The 25,428-nt window shown below is 41.7% G+C and overlaps 3 protein-coding genes across 3 annotated transcripts in view; all 3 read left to right on the top strand.

Annotated features, from left to right (window-relative positions):
* Nucleotides 1–25,428, top strand: part of LOC111261786 (alpha-1,6-mannosyl-glycoprotein 2-beta-N-acetylglucosaminyltransferase) — a 53,161-nt gene that overhangs the window by 10,597 nt on the left and 17,136 nt on the right. The gene's annotated exons all lie outside the window — the stretch shown is intronic.
* LOC111261857 (uncharacterized) lies at nucleotides 967–10,168 on the top strand. The gene is made up of 4 exons (XM_086968883.1): nucleotides 967–1,627; nucleotides 2,134–2,299; nucleotides 8,180–8,216; nucleotides 9,755–10,168. The coding sequence occupies exons 1-4, from the start codon at nucleotides 1,474–1,476 to the stop codon at nucleotides 9,818–9,820; spliced, it is 423 nt and encodes a 140-aa protein (XP_086825009.1). The 5' UTR covers nucleotides 967–1,473; the 3' UTR covers nucleotides 9,821–10,168.
* Nucleotides 14,513–25,402, top strand: Mgat2 (alpha-1,6-mannosyl-glycoprotein 2-beta-N-acetylglucosaminyltransferase). Its single transcript, XM_086968863.1, has 2 exons — nucleotides 14,513–15,801; nucleotides 20,246–25,402. The coding sequence occupies exons 1-2, from the start codon at nucleotides 14,688–14,690 to the stop codon at nucleotides 20,440–20,442; spliced, it is 1,311 nt and encodes a 436-aa protein (XP_086824989.1). The 5' UTR covers nucleotides 14,513–14,687; the 3' UTR covers nucleotides 20,443–25,402.

A 25,428-nucleotide genomic window follows, 5' to 3' on the forward strand; every position in this document is an offset into this window, starting at 1 on the left:
CAACGTCAACATAGAAACAATACGAATGCCCTGCGTTCAAGATGCGTTCACTGGGGATTTCATTGAGTGTTGTCGAATTGTCAGTATGCTCTCCATTTATGTGTTTGTAACAAATATCAACCCTAAAACAATCGTTTTGATACATGTATACATGTATTCGAGCCGCAATAAAGGGCGATTATTTATCAAGTGTTCAAACCCATTTTAATTAGGTAACCCCATTTTGTAAGGACGTAAGTACGTAGGACCCGCATAAATGATGCATTCGCATATTGATAATATACATACAATAATACTAAGATAGATAAAATATTCGTTGCATGAAGATTACTCATTCCCTACCTGTAGATCGAAGTACATGAACCTATACTCGTTCATTTTCGTAGGACCGATGTGAAAACGTAAATCTCGCACGGCTGTAACAATTCGGTATAATGACGATCCACTTTTTTACACTGTAAATTTTCGAATAGAACTTTACGTAGAGACGGATCGACTTAATTTCAATAGTACGACCAATATTGTATAGAAAAACAGGTGCGCCGGCCGGCCGGCTGGCGATAAACAGTGGCCTTATCAAACGTTCTTTAAAAGAGAGTTCAACGTATTTTTCCACCCGTAAACAAACGTGAAGTCGATCTCAGTGATTCGAGTAAATCAACAAATGAAAGCACCTTATTATTATTATTATTAGCAGTCTTTAGTACAAATTCGCATTGACCCGATAGAAATTTCTCCTTATAGAACCTCAGCATCGGATCCGAGTCAGTCGTACCATTCAACAGAAGCGATTCGCAGTCTCTCGTGTGCGACGAATATACGTTCGTAAAGTTGTTTGCGCAGTAAACGGCATAGGAGTGAAAAGTTTATTGTGTATTTATTGTGTACTGCGAACATCCGGCGTAACGGCGTCAACTCCGTTAAATGAGTAGTAAATGAACGTTTTTTTCTTGTTATTCTAGATTTCTCGGCCTGCGTTGTTTCACATGTAGCACTGACAGCCATTACCGCCCCGTCGAAGTGACGTTTGCGCTTAGCTGACCTGCAAGACGCATCGTGCATCCATGTAAATTTGCCCTCGAGGAACGTGGCCTAGTATCCTGCCCCGCTATTGTTACGGTTATAGCTAGTATCGCTGCCACTACTTCGAACGACATCTGCTGTTGCCGCCCCTGACGATTTTGGTGTTTATTTTCGCCTGTGTCTGCGTTAATATCTGGTCGTATGTGTGTATGGGTAAGCACAACCGTTACAGACGTTTAATCTGTTACATCTTTATCTACTGGTAAGGCTGCTGCGGACACAACGATGTAACAGCTGCTACTACTCCGCGTTATGTCAGAGCAGGAAAAGGGGGCGATCACAAACAAACAAGCGATTCGTATGGCGAGAGAGACTCAGACATATTGTCTGCACCGGATAAACTAGCTGGCAGGCAGGCAGGCAGGCGAAAAAGTATATTGCCACCCTATAATGAATACAGAACGTTCTCCAAGGCCGTCGAATCTACAAGAGGCGGGAAAGATTTCCAAAACACGTTATGAACGCCTTTTGCGCTCATCCCCATTGTTGTATGTGGCCATGCCGAACAATAACTGGACTTTTCAAACAAATGAAGTAAGAGCAGGTAAGTTTTCTCACTACTGCATCTAAAGGGTACGGAAGTGTTGCGGAAACTTTGGCCCCCATTGACGGTAGTCAAAACGCGAGCGCCGTGACCATATATCCCTTGGTGAAGGCCAAAAAAACACACACGCGAGTCGACACGACGTCAAACATCAATCCAGCGAACAGTCGCAGATGCGTAAAATGTGAGAAAAAAAGCTGGTGTTTTCTATGCCCGTGTGTATTGGGTAGACGGAAGTAATATTTATATTTCCGTTTATGATATGATTGGAAATCCGCAGCTAGCTCGACAATAGACCTGAGTTATTTAACCATGCTAAGCAATGTGTCTCTGTGCAAGGAGAACGTACCGGTCATCTGCACTTTTACAAAGTGCAGATGACCGGTACGTACAGTGCCATGGACTAATGCTTTCGCCTATTTTACTAGAAGTACTATTATGTAGTAATTACCTTTGCCATAATTAATTAAGCATTGCTTTGTTGTTCTCTCTCTGACGGTCCGAAGTGACATCATCTTCCTCTATATCAACGGTGTTGATATCTGTGCTAGTGGCCGCGATGATTCAGCATACTAACGCATGCAAACTTCCTATCATCAAAGAAAATCGCCAGAAATTGAAAAAAAAATTCAGAAGGCGGAAAACGAATACCGTGCCACAATACGAGAAACGGTAATTAAATCTTATAGCTAAACATCTACTGATATTTTCTAGATAACATGTGATACGCTTAACTGGTTTAGTGGATGCGGAGTCTGAAATGGGCCGTCTACCACTTTGGTTGGCCACGTCACGGAAGTCAGCGCCGAAGGATAGAACCAGTGACTAAACGTCCCTACGTCCTCGTGTATCACTTTCGATTATAATATTCAATTAACAAAATAGAATCGAAAGTCTGAACAGTCAGCCATTCAAGCAATGTTCGGTGATGGTTCGCAGGTCGACAGGTGGCAGTACAAGCTCAAAATGTCACGTGGTCGTATAGTCACGCGATACGAGGTGCATCCACAGTCGCATAGGCCCCGACCATGTCACCTTAATGCTTGACCTAACCTGACGGCAGAACGATCATGTGAATCGGCACACTTTTTTTTAGCCGGAAGAAACCTCTTGATTGACGTAAAGTTATGTAAATGCATAGTAGTTATTGTAACAATTGTTAAGCGCATTTGTGAGTGTCCCTCATAACCAAACCGCCATTCGCTCACCGCACACAGTTTTATGTCCCTTAAGACCCCTTCCCTTCAGACCCTGTGTCCGTACTAAAGTCAGTATGCATAGTTTCGAACGATGACGCTCTGCTGCTCTTGTGGGAGCACCATAATCTCGTAATTGTCAGGCTTTCTGAGTAAACGGCTGTGACAAATGCTTATTACACCCCTGTATTGAAAAACATCCTCGCTGTAAGGACTGAAACAGATAAGTCTGAGGTGCAAAATCGGGGCTATTGGCGAATGCACTGAATTTGTCCATTCGGCTTATGTTAGGAAGGCAAATGTACAGGCCAGGGCTCAGTACGGCCAAAGTTGAATGCAAGCTCTTGCCAGTTCACTATTTACGGTCGATTTTTTCAATACCTTGTTGTAATCTTGTTAGCTATCGACAATACGTGTCTGGATCGATCGCTCTGCGAGCCTCTTGTCAATATGACGTCTAGTTACGTGTCAATCTTGCGTAACTTCCGGGACTGACTTCAATTCCTTCAATACACGTTGTGATTTCCAGAACGAGAGCGACAGAACTATCTTTGGGTAGGCCATTTGTTTCGACAATTTTCTTATGCATCTTGGCAGCGTTTGTGCCTTTATCATAATTGAATTTTCAAACTAGTCATTATTATATCACCGAAAAGTTCAAAAATGAATGTTTACAAAACATTTCACGCTTGGCCTAAATAAAGGCTCCATAAACAACCTTTAGCCGATTTACTTTTCGCTTTTTCACATTACGCCTACGTTGGCCCCGCTCATCGGAGATACGTCACTTTAAAGCTATCTACCTAGATCAACACGATATATATATTTGTTCTTAGGTCCAACATGTTATCAGGTCCGAGTAATGTTGTCCGAGCGACGGTGCATTGTCAGAACAGTAGTAAAATATTACACAATGGATGTCTTTAGAGCATTCTGCCACCTCCGGACAGTCCCATCGATCATAATATTTAACACCAAAAATAGACCAAGAGGACATGGGGATAGCGTAGCCATCATTGGGTGCATGACTGGGTAAATATGAGGCCTTTTAGGTGTAACGATGAAAATGAGGCTTGAAAATTGTTTTCGTATAGTTGTCGTTTATGCAGTAAATCCAAATATAAATGCTGGATAACGTGACTGCTAGCGTTCGTACACATTCCACATATGCAAGTGGAAAATTATGAAGGGTCGCGAAGGGTGCCAGGGATACGAACTTGCCACCTAGGTACTGAGTACACGAGGTACTAGATGAGTTGTATTTAGGCAGAAACGGAAGCGACTTCCACTGCGTTGTCGATCAGTTCACGGTCTATAAAGAAGGCCGATTGATTGACTGGTATTTGTCTAATAGGGAAGATGGCCTTCATGAACTTGTTTGTCATGCAGCTCGCCAAGCCTGTGCGCGCCAAGGTGACCCGATGCAAGCAACATTATTATTCATACCTAACACGCTCCCCACCCATAAATCATAATAGAAGCCGGCAGGCCGAATCGATCATTTATTGTATGTCAAGTGGAATCTCGCTCGATGCGATCATTCTATATTACCTATGGCTTTATAACGCCATCAGCTACCAAAACTTGGCATCTGTGGTTGTCTACTAAGCAGACTTCCTGTCTAGCACGCGCAAGTGTTTTTTCTTATATACTGTTTCGAATAGATTGATGGGTTGAATAAGTTTCGCAGAAACTTTTCCAGCCCGCTACTTCCCCACCTGACATTAGAGCGTTCCCAAAAAATCACGCCATTTGGCAATATGGCGTCGATTACCAGGGTGATCTAATCTGTATAGATCTAAAGGGAATAGATATTTCTTTTTGAGCACGGTTGATCTTACTGCCTCGGCTGCACATTGCTCCTGGGCAATTTAGCGCTGACTCAAAAAACTGTAGCGCAGAATTAATGTACTCTAACATTCGTTGAGTGAATGAGACTGGCCGAAGCATGCCAATCGAAGTAATACAATGGACCACAACGGCCCGAAATGTATTTACAAAACTTTAGTGAAAGAAACAAATCTGCCTAGTGAGGTTCTGTGAGAGAGATCAAATACCATCATCGTCTGGGCGTGCGCGCCTTCAATCGTCACCTGCAAAAGGACGGAACGATCTCATTGTAGCGAGACCGCCAATTCACTTTTCGATGGAAAGCTTGAGCTATTCTGTTGTACAATTGCCGGCGCAGTGGAGCAGGGAAATTGGTGGCTACCGTTGTTGACGAACGAGTCATAGTACTGAAACATATAGCTGATTTGATTGGTGCACTGCTACGGTTTGCTTCCGGAAACACGATTTGGTAGCTTGGTATAAAAAAAAAAAAACGTGTAGGGCCTAAACGATACATCAGCAGTCAAGGTCATGCCGTCACAGACTACGATTTTTATTCGTCGAAACTAGTAAGTAATTTACACTCTCAAAACTTGTACAAGTGCGTTTCTTTCTGTGGCACAGACACTCAATGACGATATCGAAAAAAATGAGTACACAATATTAACACGGGCCAATTAAAGCTATTAAAAAGTTAGTATTGAAACAAATCTTATTAAAAACGGGACTAATCATCGGCCAGACACGATGATCTTCATTCGAGTGAAGCGACTGAGCACATCCTAACAATATGAATCATGATTTCTAAGAAAGTACTTTTGCTTGAACATACTGTCGATCAAATAATGAAAATGCTAGAAATGTTCGAATATCAGTACTCTACAATATCAGTTATTCCAACTCTTGTGTGACTGGAATGAGAAAATAAAGACACCACTACTTCTTCGAAAAATGCCAGCGTCTCTTGCATGATCTATCAGTAGTAGAATGCGAATTTCCCAGTCTAAGAGGCTCAGTCGTGGAGTTAAATGGTCGGCCTCCATGAATAAATTAAGCCGCCTATTGAATCTACTAGGTACTGGATTTACTAGGTAGGTAGGTAGGTAGGTAGGTAGGTAGGTAGGTAGGTAAGAACAGGGAGCGTGAATATTGCGTCAACGACCAGAGTTTGCATCACTAATCTCTCAGCTATACACATGTAGTTAGTCCTAAATGGCCCTGCCTAACATTTCGTATGTATTTCGCCGTGCTTTTTTTTCCTTTAGACCTTTCCTATGTTTCTAAGTGGCAACAAGTCTGCCAGACACGTGTTCGGTGCATATGCAGAAACGTGAATTTCGTGGTAATAAAACTGCCTGAACGTATATCGGTCTGTAAATAACATCCCTGTTAACTGGTAAATGTCAGACAAATTTTAACAAAACAAAGTTCGAAAATATCTTCTGCTTTTGCCATCGACAGCAGCAGGAGGTAATCAATCGGTGACTGATCGTCAAACATTGACATTTGACTGACAACAAATCTACTGATACCGAGATATTGGACAGTAAAGATAATAGCAAACCAATTTCCAAGACCAGTTCTCTACTTTTTTAGACAGATTCGCAAAGGCAGCTATATGGACAATGCGCCTACAGATCACGCTCGCCGATCACACCCATACACCTACTTTAGCTAGATTCGATTGCGTAACTAAGTAAAATATCTCTGCAAGCCGACCTGAACATGCATCAAGTAGCGTGAAAAATTAAAGTAGATTATGCTACTAGATAAAAAAATTATGCTGTGAAAAAGAATTATATTGAAATCTTTGAAATTAAGGTTGCCCTGCTTCGTCCGGAATCGGCGCTTGTTCGAATTTTGTGCTAGTGAATGGGTGTGTGTGTGTGTATGCGTTTTAACTTTGGTATGAGCGGACGTTTTCTGTGCCGTCCGTGTAACAGTTCGATAGCTCTAATTTTACACAACTTCCTGCCGTTCACTGGTGTGTTTACGGATCTGTGCTTCACGCTATGCCCGCACTGTATCTGCTTTTGTGGTATTCGCCAAACAACTTTACCAGTTGTTTGGGGAAGCAGCACTTTTTACCAAAGTGCAGCTTATTGAATCACTGTGACTGATTTCATTTGCCACAAACAGCCATTTAAAAGTGGCTAACGCTGTTACCATGTGCAGGCATCTGTCGGTGGCTATGCGCCTGATTGACGACTTTGACGGAATCGATGCTGCCGGTGACGTTCTGAATCGACGAGCGATCTGTAACAGTGAAAGGCGACGTTGGATCTCAGCAACCTTTAGTTTGGTTAGCAATAGGAGCGAAACGGTCGCGGGTTAACGAAACCGTTTCCGGTAGACGAGGCGCAGAGGATCGATCAGGACGTATCGTCGCTTGTCAATGATGTCATCCCGGCTACCGCACCAAGATCAGCATTAGTTCTCGATGCGTTCTCCGGTCACCCAATGGCTCAATACTTGGCTCCAGCTTCCACCTGTCGCGAGCATTATCGCCCTTGGTTAGCCCGGGCTGCTTGGTGATAACGTTTACGATGCGTTTGCATGGGAGACCGTAAATATTGCAATTAAGCGGTTAGCTAGTTAGGACTTCCCGGTGTTTTTTGATTTTGTCGGGTCTTTGTCAAGCTCTAAATTCTGGTTGACGATAATCGAAAATGCCTTCACCGTTTCGGGGGGAAACAGGAAGTCCGAGGAGTAAATTGTTTTGCGTACAGCTTGTGAGAATATCGCGACTGGAAAAAATGGCCAGACGGTACACTGTACAACCGACCATTTTTCTCCGGAGCATCTCTGAGCAGCACCTAGTAGTAACCTGCATTAGCGGACCCATAATGCCGCCGTTAATAACGCTGTCTGGCAAGTCCAAACGGAATGAATAGGGGTATAGCACCCTTCTGCTGTTACACTGAATACACTTTTTATTGATGCAGCGACATAAACCTCACTTGATAATTGATAAATACAAATAGGACATAACGAAACGAGTAAAAGCATTTCGACAAATTGTCCTTTCTTCCTTTCTTGTAAATTGATTTGACTGGTAGAGATAACACGATGTTTGCATGACGCCATGTTCACCGTCGATAATCTGCTGCTTAATTGTTAAACGAGCAGAGCTGTCAGTCTTTAAACAATATGGCGATACTCAGTCAGCGGTGTAGTTGGCGTAAGTAACGGTCGTAAATAGGAATCACGGTGACGCGTAAAGTCGCATCACGTTGGCTGTCGCAAATGCTTATCTAGTGACACCTTTATGGGCTCCTCGATCGCTGCAGTCCTAATCTCTTTCGGTCGAAGGCCTCGTTACTAATTGTATAGTGCCAGTAGCGAAAGGTAAATAAAATTAATTTTTACTATGAAATCGCTGGTTGTTTTAAAAAGGCGGCCATGGCCTGCCGTTTGCATTTGAATATCACAGGTGGCAGGTACTGTAGGTCACACAGAAAATAAACCTACCATATGCCTAACACGGTTAACATCAGTTTATCGATTGGTTTGTGATCGTTTTCAGGCAAATTTATCGATTGTCCACATGTATGAACCAAGCTGTAAGTTTATAAAAGGCATCCTAGGGTAGAGAAGCCGCGAAAATCAAATAATGCTCAAACATACCCGCTGGGATTAGCAGGGTTCGATTTGTGCAAGCTAATGCCCTGTTGTTTCTTGAGGACTGGAGTGTACCTAGCTTAGGCAAATACACTATTGTACAGTAGATAGTAAGTACAGTGCAACAGGTGTTTTCGATACGCGTAGAAGAGGAAATGACAAGTAAAATATCCTAAAATATAATTAGTAACTATATCGTACCGAAGTCGTTAATAGACAATGCGTAATGTCGGCAAAGCAATACGTGTACTACTTACTGGTAATATTTTTATTGCTGATGCTATACGTTCGTAGAGCAATTTCCATTAGATCGTTGTTTCCCTTTCTTCTGTGAACGATGTTACTCGTATGTCTCGTTCTTCTGAACACGCTGACATGACTAGTTTTTGGTTTTGTGAACGAAATTGATGTTGTTTATTCCATCTCTAAACGCCCTCCTTTCCTGTAGCTGTGCGTTTGAAATACAGCGCGGCAAAGTGCAGCATGGCATTTTGTATCGACAGGAAAAGCTTCGACACTTGCGGACGACAGGCCTAGCAGGACGATAGGACGAGGTTGGCTAGGCTTGGTTGCACCAGCTGGTGTGCAGCCAAAGGCCTATAACGTGCTTCATTTGTATTCTTTTCACATTTTTCCCTAAAGGCCGCCCATTGCCGCGACTCTTGCGGCTTTTTCTACATAAAAGCAAGCATCTCCCAATAGAACGCTTCCTTAAGTCTCATGTGGCAAGAACGGTGGTGTGAGGCGAAGGTTGCGATGCCATAGAGAACGCAAGGGATTGCAATTCTCACTATTTAGGCCTTCACTGGAAATTCATGGGGATCTCGTTTCGATAGCCTCCGGCGAAACCTCACCGGAACCCTTTTTCCATAATACCTGAACTGTGACAAGGGAGCTGCAAGGGCAGCAGTAATAAAAGGGGTAGCCATTTGAGCTTCCTGCGATTTCTCTCTTGCTTTCTATCTGCATCTCTAGCTTGCGAGAAGCCGATTTGTGACGTTGCTGTTCTGCTCGGACGGAATTATTGGACGGTGAATTAGAACTTAATATTTGGAGCTGTTTGTGTCAAAGCCCGCCGCACGGTTTCCGGCCGGCAGTGTATGATACTTCGTAGCATAACCTTGTATGATACTTACTGATTCGTTTGCTGGAGTTTTCTTGCGTAGTTACTATGTTCTGATAAGGAATTCTGCGCATTTGGAGTCTGGTCAGCTTTGTTATTTAGATATTTCGTCTTCATATGTTTATTTATCTAACAAACTACGCTAAAAGCGTACAACGTGAATAATCCACATGGGCCTCTCAACCATACTGTCCGAGGATCATACCCCGTTTATAAACATTTTCTTTGAAATAGGTTGAAATTGAATCGTGATCTCTGCCTAATGAATAGGCATAGCGTCGTAGTGCATCCAAATTCAGGGCATCTTCATGGAGGCAGATAAGCTTAAGGAATGTTACGTTTACAATGGTTTTCTAGGTAGCAGTTCTTCTTACGCTTCTATGCCAGATGAAAAAGAAGATTACCTCGTCGAAAGGACATTAAGCCAAGGATTCAGGATCAACTCACACATACCCAATATACCCACATGGATGTTCAGCCGTCATTCCATTGCATAGAGTGCACGTGTTTCTTTATTACTAGATACCCCCACTCACATAAAGGAACTGCTACTGTTACTTTGTTGTTCTTTGTTAGTTAATTTATGTCAGCGCTACACACAACACGAATCCGAGTTTAATTTCATTCATTCGCAATCGCTCTTTGTAACAGAAAAATCACGCTGTTCAGGTATAATAAGTTGTTAGAATGAGTATGTGTTAATGGGAAGTATTTCGCGTGTTATGTATCATCTAACTGAGAAGAATGGGAGTTTGTAACCTTCTTAGATTATCAATGATATCACGAGGTAACTATCCGTTCGCTCTCTGCGGTTTTCCCTTGTGACGTCCATGATGCTTATCACTGTAAGTCCGAACTATACAAGTATGATTATACAAATATACGAGAAATACAAATATTAAGATAGTCAGTCGTTCTATCACCGACAGCAGTTAAATGACTAGCGGTACTGATAGTATAATTGTGGCAATCCTAGCAAAGAACCGAACGGAAAGAACCGCATTTGCGAGCTCTGGGAAGCTCGTTTGTGGTTCTGATATACCCACGACTTAAACAGACCAGCAACGCTGCGACGGCGTCGGCGACGCAGTGGCCCACGCATCGTTTCCGCTTCTGTTATTACTTATATATAGAAGGTAGTGAAAGGAAGGGAGGAGCGAGTGAAGGGACTGTTACCCTCGTTACAGTCCCTTCACTCGCAACACTGCTGACGTTCGTTCTCCGACGCTGGTTCTGCCACGCTATAACTTTCGGCACTTCTCATTCCTATTGCGATTCTGCTTTTTGCGTGGCTTGGGTGAAAGGAAACTTTAATAAAAAAAGATGACTCCGGTTAGTTACGAGCACGCAAGGTGCCAATCCAGCAGGCTAAAAACCTAAGGGCATTTCCTTTTTGGTGGCCACAGCGAGAATATTACAACGGCCGGCAGTGATGCTGTGCTGGAACATTCCCTGTTACTGAGGCCTGCTGTCGCCTCTATCCCTCCTATTACTCTGAGCCATTCTATTGTTATTCCAGCACAAACGTGCAGCGTACGCGATAGGGTCGTGGAGGCAAGCGAAGGAGCGGAGCGGAGCGCTCGCTAGCGTTCATGGGCCAGTGGGCTAGCTGATACTAAATACGACGAAGTTGGACTAGTGTGCTAGATTTAAGATGAGCCTATAGGAAACCATTTGCCTTCTGGTACGAACAGAAAAACGCCCAATGGGGTGTGCTTGTCCTAGCATTATTTTACCCCTAGCTTGGTTCCCTTCTTCGATTCGAGCTTCCAGACGCCTCGGTGGAGTTCAGATTGTCAGGGATATGCTACTCGAGGCATAAATACTAATAATAATTATTATGCACCAATGATTTGTCGCATTGCACACAACTATAGAGGGAGCGAATCTGAAATAAAGGCAAAATAGGTACTAAAATTTCGTACTGTTGTTGTTGGTTGAATAGAAATAGTTCGTACGAACAAGCACCTCCACATTAATGATTTTAATATTAATTTGGGTTTCCCCATCGGTTCTGCGTTGAGCAGGTAAACGCTCACAATAATCTTTGTTTTTTTTTTTTAACTTTTGACAGTTTGTGTTAAACTATTGAGCTACATAGAGTCAACGAATTCAATGAATAAATGAATTGAACGGAAAAAAGCGGGCGGAACCTAATAGACGGGACTCTCTGTGGATCTAATAAAAGATCCTCGATATAACTGAACAAATTTTTTTGTTTTGAGGGGTCCTTAGTTGCCTTTTAACGCCATAGGGAACGATTTACATTGTGAGCTTGTCATTGCTATCGGTGCTTCGTGTGAGTGTGTGCATGGGCGTCTGCTTCTCTATATCGAAACTATAAGCGCTAGGCTTTATACATTTATATAGAAATGTGTGTGTGCATGTATGTGGTAAAAGATAATTATTTTTCGGACCATGCTGTTTAATTTACTGGCGATTCCAGATTATTGCCTCCCTTCCCTCAGTGTTGTTCATGATGATGATAATAATAACATACCTAAATTGATGCAAACAACAATGATGACCTCCATTGTGTTCGGTTGACGGTGACGATTATAGGGTTAGTTGCGTACTGGTAGCACGGTTGCATTTATGAGAATGAGTGCTCGTGTGTGTTGTATATCTTTCTCCTTGATTAGGTAGGTGAACTGGAAATGCAAGCAAACGACGGGCATATGGGCGATCAGATGGTCGCGATCGGATTCCAGCTTAGCGTGCATTTCGTCGTGGTGATAACGACGCTTCAGCACTGGGTAGGCATATGCAACGCCTACTTGATCGCCCTCGTTGCTTTCTCTCTCTCCGTAGATCATTTAATGCGCCACAATGGGCGCATTGTTTGCCTTCCAGAAGTCGCTGCGTCCTAAGGACTAGATTCCGCAGTTAACCGCAATCCTTGTGAGTTAGCTGTCTACAGAAGGGCCCGGAAAAAGACACCTTTTGACAATAACAAACAAAACGAAAACGATATTAATATCAGAAATCTACTCGGTGTACTAGATGGAGATTACCAGCTCTCAGTAACTTTCATCGGTTTACCCCTTTGAACATTATTAGGGTGCTGATAGGTGGTCGGCAGCTTTTTGAGGCAAACATAGAGGGTTCTTGCGATGTGTTTGGTTAAAACGTTAAAGGATTAGGTAAAACACGAGTGGGTCTGCACTGACCCAATAACGTGGACGAAGAACTCGAAAGATGGAATCTGGACTGGTCAAAGTATTTGTTCTGTTAGGAGACAGGCCAGCAAAACATATGGGTCTTATGAGCTTGTACAACGGTGCGGTTGTTACACGTGCGTTCTTGAATGCTAGCGTACTTCAGTGCGCGGGCTGGATGCTTGTGTTAGTTACCTTTATTAGTTGTGATAGAGGTTTGCTCAATGGTCGTAGTGGACGACCATTAGTTATTTCATCATCATGTAGACGTAACTTCCTGAGGATCACAAGCCGAACGATTTCGAATTCGCGGCTGAAATAGGTCAGCTAAAGAAGCAGTCTAGCTAACAAAACAAAGAGAGCAATGATTGAAAAATATTTTTTTAAATTATTCCTTGCAATAACCCTTCGATCGAAGCCAGTCACGGAAGCGAGCATTTTGACAGATCACCCTCACCCGTCTAAGCGAACTAAAAAAGTGTCTGAGCTGAGGTACTTGACTTATTATGGTGGAGTGACAAGGACGACACCTTTGTCTGTTGCAGAGAGCCTATGTATATTTATGAAGTTACGTATTGATGTAAAGTAAACGCAAATTCGGTTATGCAAGCAGAAGTGGACAAAAGTTACATTTGACCTATTGAAGAAAATTAAGCTCACTACAGACTAGGATGGTCTAGTAGAGTCTCTTGTTAAAAAGATAATACCATATATTTTAGACGATTTTCTTATTCTAACTAGGTGTTAAATTTTTGTTTTTTTTTTAACTGTATGCATTGAGGGTTACACGTGTAGAGAACTGGGCTTTTATAAGAAGAGTGCGAGTGAAGCCTTGAAAAAAGCTGGTGGAGCTCGCTAATATGTGATATTTTTATGCCTTTGTCAAGCGATAAGCGCGCGAGCTCATTTTTTTGGGGCATAGCCCACGCGTCATATTAATTCAAAATGTTGAGGTATTTCGTTCTTTCATCCAAAAACATTATACATATATCGTAGCCATTATAATCAAACATTTAGATTTAACGCCGGTTTTACAAGCTCTTTTGTAAGCTGTAGTTTTATTCTATCAGTAATGAAAAAGCGCTAATCATCGACATTGGTGCGCTGAGTATGTTAAAAATCCATGGTTTGCATCAGTAACTATGACATAATAAGTTAAGATTATTCCAAGTTGTGGTCGAACGGTTTATATCAGTTTGCATTTAACTATGTCATTAATCGCTGTTTCACTACGGCTCTCATCTGTGTAATACCTCTTTATAGTTGCTAGATAGAACAGTGGAAATAGCTAGCTGGATAATGCTTCAGCTATCATAACAACAATGAGTGAAGAAAGAGCTTAACTTGGCAATATATAGAAAACCAAATCAGGACGACGTCGTAGTCTTTACGCGGCTCTCTTGCACGGGCAGGGTATCTGCTAAGAAAGTGTTTTCTTCACTGACGATCATCAAAGTCCTGATCTTCATTTTGGGCAACTGCATTATGAAAATAGCATTCATAATCTTGTAGAATAACCAGGCAGTATGTATTTTCCATTACTGACATTTATGGTGCTGGCGTTTTTCATCGAAACGAGTTTACAAATTGGTAGTACCGAGAAATTACGTTAATCGTTCGTATCAGTTTAGTGATGGTATATTGTACATAGTCAAATATATATGATTACATATAGTACAGTTTGACACTACATGGCCTGTACTATGGGTGCTATGAGGCTGAGCTAAGTCGTATTACGTAATGTAGACGTGTGTGTACCATAAGCCAAGTACGACATCGTATGCGTCGTACGAGCTCGCATCAAACGGATGCAGCCGATACTGATCTGCGAATCATCGCTTTCATTTTAACATGTCATCTTGTCATTTTGCCTGCTACTGTCGGTATCAAGCTCAAATTTGCATAAACAATTTACATTAACAGGTACAAAACACTCACAAGCCATAGAAGCAAAGTGTTCTTTATTGTTATTAAGCAGATGTCGCAAGTCAGCGTTCGTTGATTGGCACGTACGTTATTTTTTTATCTTTCGTATTTCAGGAAACCGTGGCGGTCCATGGCGCGGTGTTGCAGCGTTGCTGTCTGCATCAAAAAAAGGCTTTCAGCGTTGTGCCACTAGCGTCTGGCTGCCGATGCGTTTTCGACGGCAGTATTCGCTGCTTCTGTCTAAGGCAGCGATAACGCTCTGTTTTACCTATCTAATCTGGTATCAGATACGAGATCCAGCGCCGTCGGCGGACGCCGTGTCGGATACTTTGCCGCGGGCGTTTGCCCGGCTACGAAAGAATAATGGGAGCGTTTGGGTTATTGAGCCGTCCACACGGGCCCAAGCACCCAGGTCTGAGGCGTCTTCATACGTACGAAGCTATGTGGCCGAGCTGAATCGCATGCAAACTATCTATAACGAAGATGTATACGGACCGCTGGCTGAGCACGATGTCGTTATTGTAGTACAAGTCCATAACCGATGGACGTATCTTGAAGCGCTAGTTGATTCTCTTCGGGCAGTACCCAACATCAATCGGACATTGCTGATATTCTCGCATGACTTCTATGACGCAAATGGCGTAATCGAGGAGTTACCAAAGATTGTGACGTTTACAAAAATGATGCAAATTTTCTATCCGTCATCGATTCAACTCGAACCTAACCGATTTCCCGGCGATGATCCAAAGGACTGTCCTCGTGACGCAACCAAGAGTATTGCTAAAAAGTTGGGCTGTCAGAACGCCGCCTACCCAGATCTCTATGGGCACTATCGGGAAGGCAAGTTCTGCCAAACGAAACACCACTGGTGGTGGAAGGCGAACCGGGTAATGGACGCGCTAAACGCGACAGCGCAGCACAACGGGCCGTTCATGTTCCTTGAAGAGGATCACTATGTAACACCGGACGTCCTGCATGTTCTACGTCGAATGGAAACCGCTCAGCCGAAGGCGTGTCCAGAGTGCCGAATATTTGTTATGGGCACCTACTTAAAGTCATTTAATTATCGCCAGCTTGGTTCAACCGTCGACATTTTAAAGTGGGCTTCATCGCGGCACAACATGGGCATGGTGCTCTACCGGGAGCTTTGGCGGGATGTCCGTGACCGCTGCGCACGCACATTCTGCACGTACGATGACTACAACTGGGATTGGTCGCTCTATCGAGTCAGTATGTCATGTTTCGAGAAGCCCCTGCACGCGATGGTCGTAAGAACAACACGAGTCTTCCACGTTGGCGAGTGTGGCGTTCACCATAAAGGCTAGTATGGCTGTCCATTAATATCGACTTACAATATGCACCTTAAAGAAAAACGCAGTAACGCGCTTTTCCGAATATGCACAACTAACGTCTTACATATAGAGCACGGGTTGAACACGCTAACTGTAGAACATATCTGAATGACATCTCTTAAGAAGATTTACCATAGTTAACGGCTGCATGCGATACGGTTCTGCATAAATTGCAAGAAAAGCACGCCTGAGTACGTGTTCGTTGATAACACGCGTATTTCTATATTACTACGCATATATAAGCACATTTTCGTATCACACGATAGACTTGAAACGCTGCAGCGGTCTTCCCGCACTTACGGTTTTGCCTATTTGCCGATCTCCAATGATTCCTCTTCGATCTTACCCCTTTTTATCACGTTTGGCTTTACGACTAGAACGACATTCTGTAACTTAAATGAATACTTGCAATCATCATAGAAGAGCTGCAATTACCAGGTCGCTGCATATTTGCTACACAGTAGCGTTAACGACGAGTTTATAGCAATGAATATGTCGGCATTTTGTTTATGTACTTGTCCACTAGCCCTAACCCGAATAACTACGATATCGCTATAAAACTGGGAGGTCCTTCGTTGTCTCAAGGTCATTGTAACGATGACGCCTTCTCCACCACATCGTTGAAATGTAACCAGTGCCCGTTTCAATATAGATCAGCCGAAATTATGGTAGTTGGCATGTGATCTAGACGTATCTCTTTACTTTCTGACCCATTGCTAGAAGTAAAAGCAGCCAGATTACGATTTGAACTATCCGATTCACTGCGGCTTTCCAGACCATGATGACGCTCGTAACTTCTGTAAGAATAGTAATAATAATACTGCTTTGTAAACCTAATGCGAATCGGACTCGCTTGGTCAGTTAAGCAGTGAGCGAACCAATGGCTCCGAAGTCATCTGAAGCTTGTCCTTCATCCTGGACAGACAAATACACCTGCCTGTATTTCGCCGTCCCTTCGACACTTGGTCCGTGTGTGCGACTCTGAGCAGAAACAACGCCGTTCTAGCTGCTGCTGCTTCTGTCGTTGATACATTATCCTTGCATATTATTAGTTTGCTAATATCGTTGATACGGGTCGACTACACGTGCGTTGCTATGAGCGGAAAGCACGACCTGAATCGCTCAGTTAAGACTACGACTAGCGGCCATAGAGTTTGGACACAGGCTTGCGTGACGCATGGTAATGGGTGCAGCTATCCAGTAACTCCACCGATAGGTAGCGCTATACGACGCGCATTAGCCTTATGGATCAAAATTTATTGTAATAAATAACCATCGTCTTCTTCTCTAATGATATTACCAGTATAATAATATGAGTATTGGTAGTAGGAACGACATCAACCTTGCGTCAAGAAGCTAAAAGCTCGAAACGAACAGATAAGAGTAACAACTCGGCTTTTTTACAGAATGTTGCGGTAAGTACACGCTAGGAGTAAGGGATTATGATAGGAGATAACCTGCTGCTGCTGCTTATGATGGAACGCTGTCCATTGGTCGTTGACGCAAATTGTTCTGACAAGGCAGCTTGTCGTAGTGCTGCTTGTATACCACAACGACAGAACGAAGGACATGTATAAACCTATGTGACTGCGTATGCTGATAATACGTTTACTCGCATCGTGCTTCAGTTGTTTCTGCACGCATCGGCAGATGGGGACGTATTATTATTCCGGGTTATTTTATTTATTCCGTATTATTATTACGGGTGTCCTGGCTTACACGGTAAAATTACGTTTCTATTACTGCGGACGACGGTAACCATATTTTTTATATAGTAATTGACAATAGACGATGAAAATTTTGTTAGAGACGTCCAGTGTCGGACGAAATAAAGCAAGCAATACTCTACGGTCGATTTGCCGTTGTAGGATATCGTGTGTTGCCAAAAATGAAAAGTCGCTGAGAGCTCGTCGCTTATGCTCGGGGAAGTGCGTTACCAAAAGATAATTTGATTAATACAAATTCGTGCGTTCACTGTATAGTTTAAATGTGCTATGTTAAACAAAAGCACGCAGTATGATCCTTAACTTATTAGGCGATCGCTACTTTTGATCCTGCTGCGGTCCTGATCACTTTTCCTGGCCAAGGTACCACCTTTATCAAGGCCAAACTTTTTCTTCATTTTAGCCTTGCCACACTGCGTGGTTAGCTTTCTGCTATTATTGACTCAGGAGATTCCATAATGTACCAGACACATTTTTGGAAAAACGTAGGGGTTACATTCCGAGCCGCCTGATGGACCGGAATGTAAAACTGGAAATATTTAGATGTTCTTATAATAATAGTTGCATCTATCTAGGCAGAGTTCAACCTACTAAATATTTTTCCGGAGCTCATTTAAAAGTAGCCCGGAGCGTTTCACATTCGAAGGTTAACATCATGAATTACCTTCTAAAATTAACTTCAGAACTTTACGAGCTCTGGTTCATGCTTTGTTAGCCTAACACTCATCAGAATTGCTACCTGCCTAATTGTTCAGTTAATTAGAAAGTACTTATATAGCTATTGCATGAAATAATAGATTTCCTTCGATTTTCTCCTTCAATTAAAACTAATTTCTATGTCAACTTGGACAATATAACCCTATAAATTACTAGTTTCCATAAAATATTTCATTTGATAAAAGAAGTTCCATATTCGATCTAATATAGATCAAGTCGTGCATAAACTATATGGCAGGTTAAAGGTAATGAATGCTTTCAGCGTTGTATAGTAGTACACCGGCATTAAACGGATCAGCACGCATAACGCTCAACCTTACGATGAGAGTTTCGAGTAAAATTCGAAATGGAAGCCATACATGATAAACTGCTATAGCAGGAGACTCCAGTCACATTGGTTTGATAGCTTCCATTTTGGTGGCTGTTAAAGCTTCAAGCTCAAAGGAGATTTTGCTACCCGTAAGCTACATCGCATAATATATGTAATGAGCAGATGAACTTACTGTTACTGAAGCTAGACGTTTGCCAACGGTGGATCTCCTGAGTTACAAACTAAACGCACGTCGACATCTTAGAGGCTGAATCATTCTTTCTACTTTTACCTCTGGTTGGTAGAAAATTGTCCATTTTTTAGTACCTATCATACACGATCTTTTTCTATCGGATTCCTTTGATGCGCAAACCCAAAACGTTGGCCTATTTATTTGCGACAAGTTCGTCACGAAACTGGGCAGCAAATAATATATATCACTTATGTTTTAATGAAAATATTCTCGCAACTACGCCGGTAGCGGGGCGTAATTCGGATATTGCCTTTGCATAGCGTGTGCTGTTAGTTGAGTGACTAATATCTTTATTTTGTCCTATTCCGTAGACCTTTTAACGTAGCGTTTAATTACCTATTGTATACTGTTCACTGCTTAACGTTACGCTGAATTCAATACATAATTGTTTAGATATACATCCATCCGTTCATTTTTTACGTAACTACACACTTCACGGTTCAGTAGCAACGATATTTTGGACACTTGGAAATAACGACCATAATCCCTTTGGTAGCTTGTTTCGATCCCAGCACACCAAGGCAGCACACTTGTGCACACTACTCTGCCATACATCGTATTCTGCGTTATATGAGCATGAATGTTTGTGTCTAATGGCTTTTGGTATGGCAGACCTAAACTAGGGCAAAACAGTGAGTTGCAGTTACTATATCTATGCTCAAGAAACGATCCCGCCCTTTTACTCGGTGTCGCTTGTTTCCGACACCGAACACGGTGTCCTCAGAGCCCGGATCATTTCCATAATGTTGTTCCCCGTTACGTAGGAGTTTGTCTCATACTGTCCAGAATAATAGTACTACTCAGTTACGCGCAGTTTTTAACCCTAAGGTGTGGCGATGCCCAGAGGCCGGCAATCCTCCAAAAGCGAAAAACAGGATTGTTGAAGGCGGTGTTATGCATGCACAGTATCCTAAAAACCTCATGCACATACATTACTATGCATGTACAGAAAAAGGCTTACTCGAAGCATAAAATTACCTAGTATTTAGCATATACGAATGAAAGTGACTAAATCAATATTTGTGTACAGGTAGACACAGATATGACATATCTATATTATGGTTATGATATGTATGTAATAAAAGTAATCATAGTACTGCACAGAAGTAGTAATACTTGTACTTATGTTTGCTGCCTTCTATGGTTATCGTCGATTTGGTAATGTACAAGCGTTGTACAAACATGTGATGAGTTTGATGTGATACGGATGCAATATTTTCGCCACGGAAAAATATGGCAATATGCATAGATATGAAACAAGTGTAGGCTAAACATCCATGTTGATTCCCCCATGTACATTTAGTGTATAACGAAACGCTTTGAGATTGAACTAATCTGCTTCGTCTATTCTTTTTGTGTGGATGTCTGGCTGCGGCCTTCATTGGGTCCATGTGGATTTTGCTTACAGGGGAGAATTGCGACCAGTCGCGCTTGATCCGCGCGGCGTCGGGGGTCATTTCCGCATCCGGCGCGTACTTCTTCCCAAATATTGTCCGAATGCAGAAGGTCCCCCAGCGGCCGCTCAAAGCACAGAAGCCCAACGGTGGCTGGGGGGATATTCGAGACCACCAGCTCTGTATGCACTTTCTCAACGAAACCCTTTGAGAGAAACGACATCTCTCATCGTGTATGGATCAGCAGAACCGTCACACGGAAAAGGGGTGCTTCTGATGCTATCACGGAGAATTCGCTATTTGTGAAGCTAAGATTGGCGCTTACACTTAAATTGAGGCTCATTTCGTTTTGCCTGAAAATAAGCATTAGCCAGCCTTTTTTCGGCAGTATGTCCTAATGTATTCGGCGATTTCTTCTATAGGAGTGAATCTGTAATAGACAAAACCTCGACAGAGCTCTGCCAATTTGGTACTTATCTTATCTAAGGTCGGAATAACACAAAATGGTATTGATCCGGAGGAGAAAATGGTGTCCCAAGTTGAATTTCTTCTTACACGCTTAATTTTTTAATAATAATGACGCTTATTAATTAACGCTAACTCGAATTGTTGCTATTGAAGCAGAGGGGCAAGCCATATCTCTCAACTGACTACAGTAAGCGTTTAGAAGTAATGATATTCTTCATTAGACTGGTATTATTACTAGCATGAATTAGTTATACTGTGATACTACCAATGCAAATCTTGTTATAGTCAAAGTAATCGAGAAATTTACATTGTACTACTGGTGCTGTCCTCTAAAGATAGGTAGATTTTGCCGAGCTTTGTTCGATCCTGGTAACGGTCAGAACAAGACTATTGACTCGTACTACGTATTTGTTAGTACTTACGCTGGGAGGTACACGAAAATATGATCAGCTTCTAAAACATCGCCCATTTCTACGATAACATGCAAGAGCTCATTACTCGACTGTAGATGTAAGTCCTGCATGTGCAAACGGGGTGCGAAGCTAATAAGCTCTGTAGGTCATTCCGTTCACTGAGGGAAACTAAGGCGTCCTGCTTGAACGAAACCTCAGCAGTACTCGTACCGTCCTAATTCAGTTTATGTTGAAAATATTATGTGCCATCCGTCTGGGCACTGAATAGTATTGTGTTTGAGTTTGAAAAGTTTATTCGACGCATACAAGAGAAGTAATGTTTATTTTTTTTTTCTTATTATCTTGTGGGGCTGAATAGACAAAAATATGGCAGGTTTCTGGTCGTTTAGTCGAAAATACCCTAATTGCTCCACCAGATCTATAGCACTCACACTGATATTGGAATTTCCCTATTTTTATCTTTTTTGCGCATGTATCTACATTCATTTTCTGGTTACGATTGAGCCGAGAACAACAGTTCTGTATGTTCAATACAATTTTGACAAGCTACGTTTTTAGGTAAGGACACACCTGAGTAAACACATTTACCTAGCCAAGTACGCTATACGATCGTACCAAGTCTGTCGGGCTATGGGCTTTGGGAAGCCTAAAAGTTATTGAGAATATTTATGGGCACGCAACGTACCCAAATATGTTCAACATACCACTGATTATAGCGTCGTCAGAAAGTTGCCGAAAATTGTTTTGTAAAGTTTTCGACAATGTCGATCGATCACAGGTGCTGAGCTACAATCGGAGACCTTGGTGATATGAAGCGATGCTTGCTTTACGTCTGTTTGTGATATATATACATATATATATTGACCTGAACGGCTAAGCCTCTGAATGAAAGATTACAGGGGTGGCTGGTTTAAACTCCGCCAAGGTGGACACTAAACGATTTTTGTAGTCAAAGAATATATATGCAGACAAAAGATATTTATAAATTCATACATTGTTAGGCTAAGACAATGTTCGAAGTGATTAGTCGTATGTCATGGTGGTGTATTTGATGTTCTTCTGAAATGAACCGATACATGCAGCGCCATCTTTGATGATAAATATAGATGGCGCTGCATGTATCAGTTCATTTCAGAAGAACGTGAAATATTAACCATTATAAAAAATAGGCCGTTAACTTATGATATAAGTTAATGGCGTCGTCAAGTGACAAACGCAAAATCATCCTCGATATCTGTACTTTTCTGGACGTTTCGACGGAAGTTGAAGGGTGTGCAACAAACATTTGCTCGGTAGGCCACCGTCATGTTGCACGTTGTGCAATGAATTTAGACAGGACGGTTATGTACACTAATCGAAGCGAACTAGAAATATACTGACTTGAATTGGCAGTTAGGTAGCTGATATTATATAATACATTTTGCGTCAGGGCATGATCTATCCATAGAGGCATACCGTGCCTAAAAACAAATCAAGGCCTAAAATACGCACTTCTTTTGAGCAAATACGATCTTGGCGTGTTTTTCGTGTCCTTTAGGCAGAAAGACATCTGTTCAACTTTCAGACTTAGTTATGTCTAGATATTTACATTAATCCCATTTTAGGCAAAGGATGACTAATGCAAATTAATTAATACTTAGTAGCAAATTACTTTTGTCTTTCTCTACGTAAAACTGTGCAATACTAAGAAACAAATTGTCCTGGATTAACAGTAAGGGTCGTAGTGTCCGTTGTGGTTTTTCTATTTCTACTTTCGTCATCTGAGTTTCAATTTAGCCTGAACTTGGTACACGTGGTTGTCCCTAGTCGGTATAGAGTATCGGTTTGTGTACGGAAACAAATTTGAATTTAATTATTGCGATATTATTGTTGGCTGATGAGTTTTGCTAGTCTTAAAGTCGGTAGTTTCATATTATTCAGCTCTTGCACTCCTATAGGGTTTGGTTGATTTCAGACCCGACTTGACTCCTTTTGAAACATATCCTATTCGTTCCGTAGACAATACACGATTACGTTTTAACTGCATAGGGACATCCTAAACAGTTTAAATCTAAGCAGAGTGTTTTTTTTTTTTTTTCTGTAATTTTTCAATTGTTTTTAGCTGCTTTTTGAATATGTTTCATTAATAGTATTGCCGTTGGGTTGGTCCAAAAGTTGTGTTCTATAGCGCTTCCTTTATCGCTTGTTGAGTCTGTGCAATGACTTATATAGTTACACACATATATATAGCATGTATTGTACGAAAGCTCTATAGTCTAAATGAAAAGAGCTTATAAATAGTTGCGCGCTAGAAGCAGTGTAAATGTTTATGAAGAAACAAAACTTTGCGCAGGAGAAAATACGGTAGGTGAAAACGAGGTAGAGGAAAAGAAGGTTAATTGATAAATCACTCATACATATGATTACGTATCCCAGATATACAGTACTTATGGCAGTCTTCAGGCTTATGAATCCAACGAATCCGTAATGTAACCTTAATGTAATTCGTGTTTACCTCGGTTGAGATGATTTTTTGTATATACGCTGTGAATACAATGAGACCACCAATGTGGAAACATAGGGAAAGCATGCTGCAGCGGAGCTGGTCATTAAAATAATGTAAAACGGTTTGTGTTACATTGAGGTCATAATAAATTATACCGAAGAAATAGATAATTTCTGGAAGGAGAAATGATAAAAGGGCTATCGCTTGGGATATGGAGGATAAGCACCACTGCCCTAACGAAGATTAAATAATTCTCATAATTTGTGAAAGGATCTGTAGGAAAAATCAAATAGGGCGGCAATAGACAAAAAGCCGTTAGGTGTCTGGCGTTCGCGCCAAAGTGACACTGTTGTTTCTCTAAACCAAACATATTCAAGAAATCGTTCTATGCGATCTCGTAGAAAAAGAGCATTTAACCACTTATGCGTCTTCTATAGTTAACTCAAACCTGAATTCTAGTCTTTTCATAGGATGATGTACAGCTAGTCCCGCAAAAATCACAAAAGAGCAAGGAAATTACCAGAGGCTTTAGTGTTTACGAAGCCGGAGACGTACCGCCTGCCCGTTTCGGCGACATAACCCGACGCAACTATCAGCACATGTTCTACCTATTTTTCTAAATTGGCATTCAGTTAGCTAATAAACGGGGGTTGGTCGTCAAATGGGACCGCTAATGTCGAGTTCCTCGCTGTAATTATGTCTCATAGTCTAATTCATTCGCTTATTATATGGACCGACTTATGAACACCAAACGCGTCAAAGGCTGGCTTGTGTAGTGGATATTTTTTCAGCGAACGATATTAAACATGAAAGAATCAATGTTCCGCTTCCAAGATGGGATGAAGTGCTTTCGTTGGATATGGCCTATTAGTAGTGGAGTGTGAATGGGTTTGCTCTATCAGAGACATGCAGTTACTGTTCTCCGTCGTAAAATAACACTTCATTAACGTAAACCTATAAATGTTCATGATGTCGCTATTGAGACGGACGGAGAAGCCTGCTCAATATTATAGGCGGCCGGTAAAACCTGGTAAGCAGTTCGGTTTAGATAGTATCGAATTATTTCAAATATTTATATTTACGCTATCTGATACAGGAAATATTAGCTGTTCTTTGGCCCACAATAACGATCAAAAATATGGACGATTTTAATGTACGAATCCTTCGAGATATATTTGATAATAAGAAATAAATTCACTGGTGTCGATTGCTCCGTTGTTACTGAACATGAACTGGGTCTATCATAAATTAGGTTTAAAAACAGCTTATTAGGTAAAATAACAGCTTCGTAAACGCTAAAATGTGTTCATTGTGTCTGGGTTATATCAAGTAGCATGTTACACAGATGTTATAGCTTGTACGCTTAAAAGGACAAATACTCGGAGATACTAGGAGATAACTAATTATCTAGACAATATGCCAATATGTCTAATGATTGATTTTACTAGTTTGAGATTGGTTCTAATTAAAGATCGATTAAGCTAAATTAAAGAGACTTTAATAATTATCACGATCGAAAGGGTGTACTCGTTTTGAATGTTTCATCAAATACTTAATCAATGTCAGTTATTATTGATTAATCATTGAGAGGTCGTCCCAGCTCAGACAAGAGAGAAAGAGAGAGAGAGAGAGAGAGAGAGAGAGAGGGGGGGGGAAGAGGAGAGAAGGTTAGGTGGAAAGACATGTATGTAGTCATTCAATGAAAAATAAAACCAAACGGCAAGCAGACTCCTAGCATGTCAGTGTAACTCATCGACTCTGCCTGCGATTTACGTAATAAATCTAAGAGGATAATACTTTGTTGATACGGTAGTGTATTTTTCTACTTCGT

Source organism: Varroa jacobsoni, unplaced genomic scaffold (genome assembly GCF_002532875.2).
Source record: "Varroa jacobsoni isolate VJ856 unplaced genomic scaffold, vjacob_1.0 scaffold_64, whole genome shotgun sequence".
Taxonomy (NCBI): domain Eukaryota; kingdom Metazoa; phylum Arthropoda; class Arachnida; order Mesostigmata; family Varroidae; genus Varroa; species Varroa jacobsoni.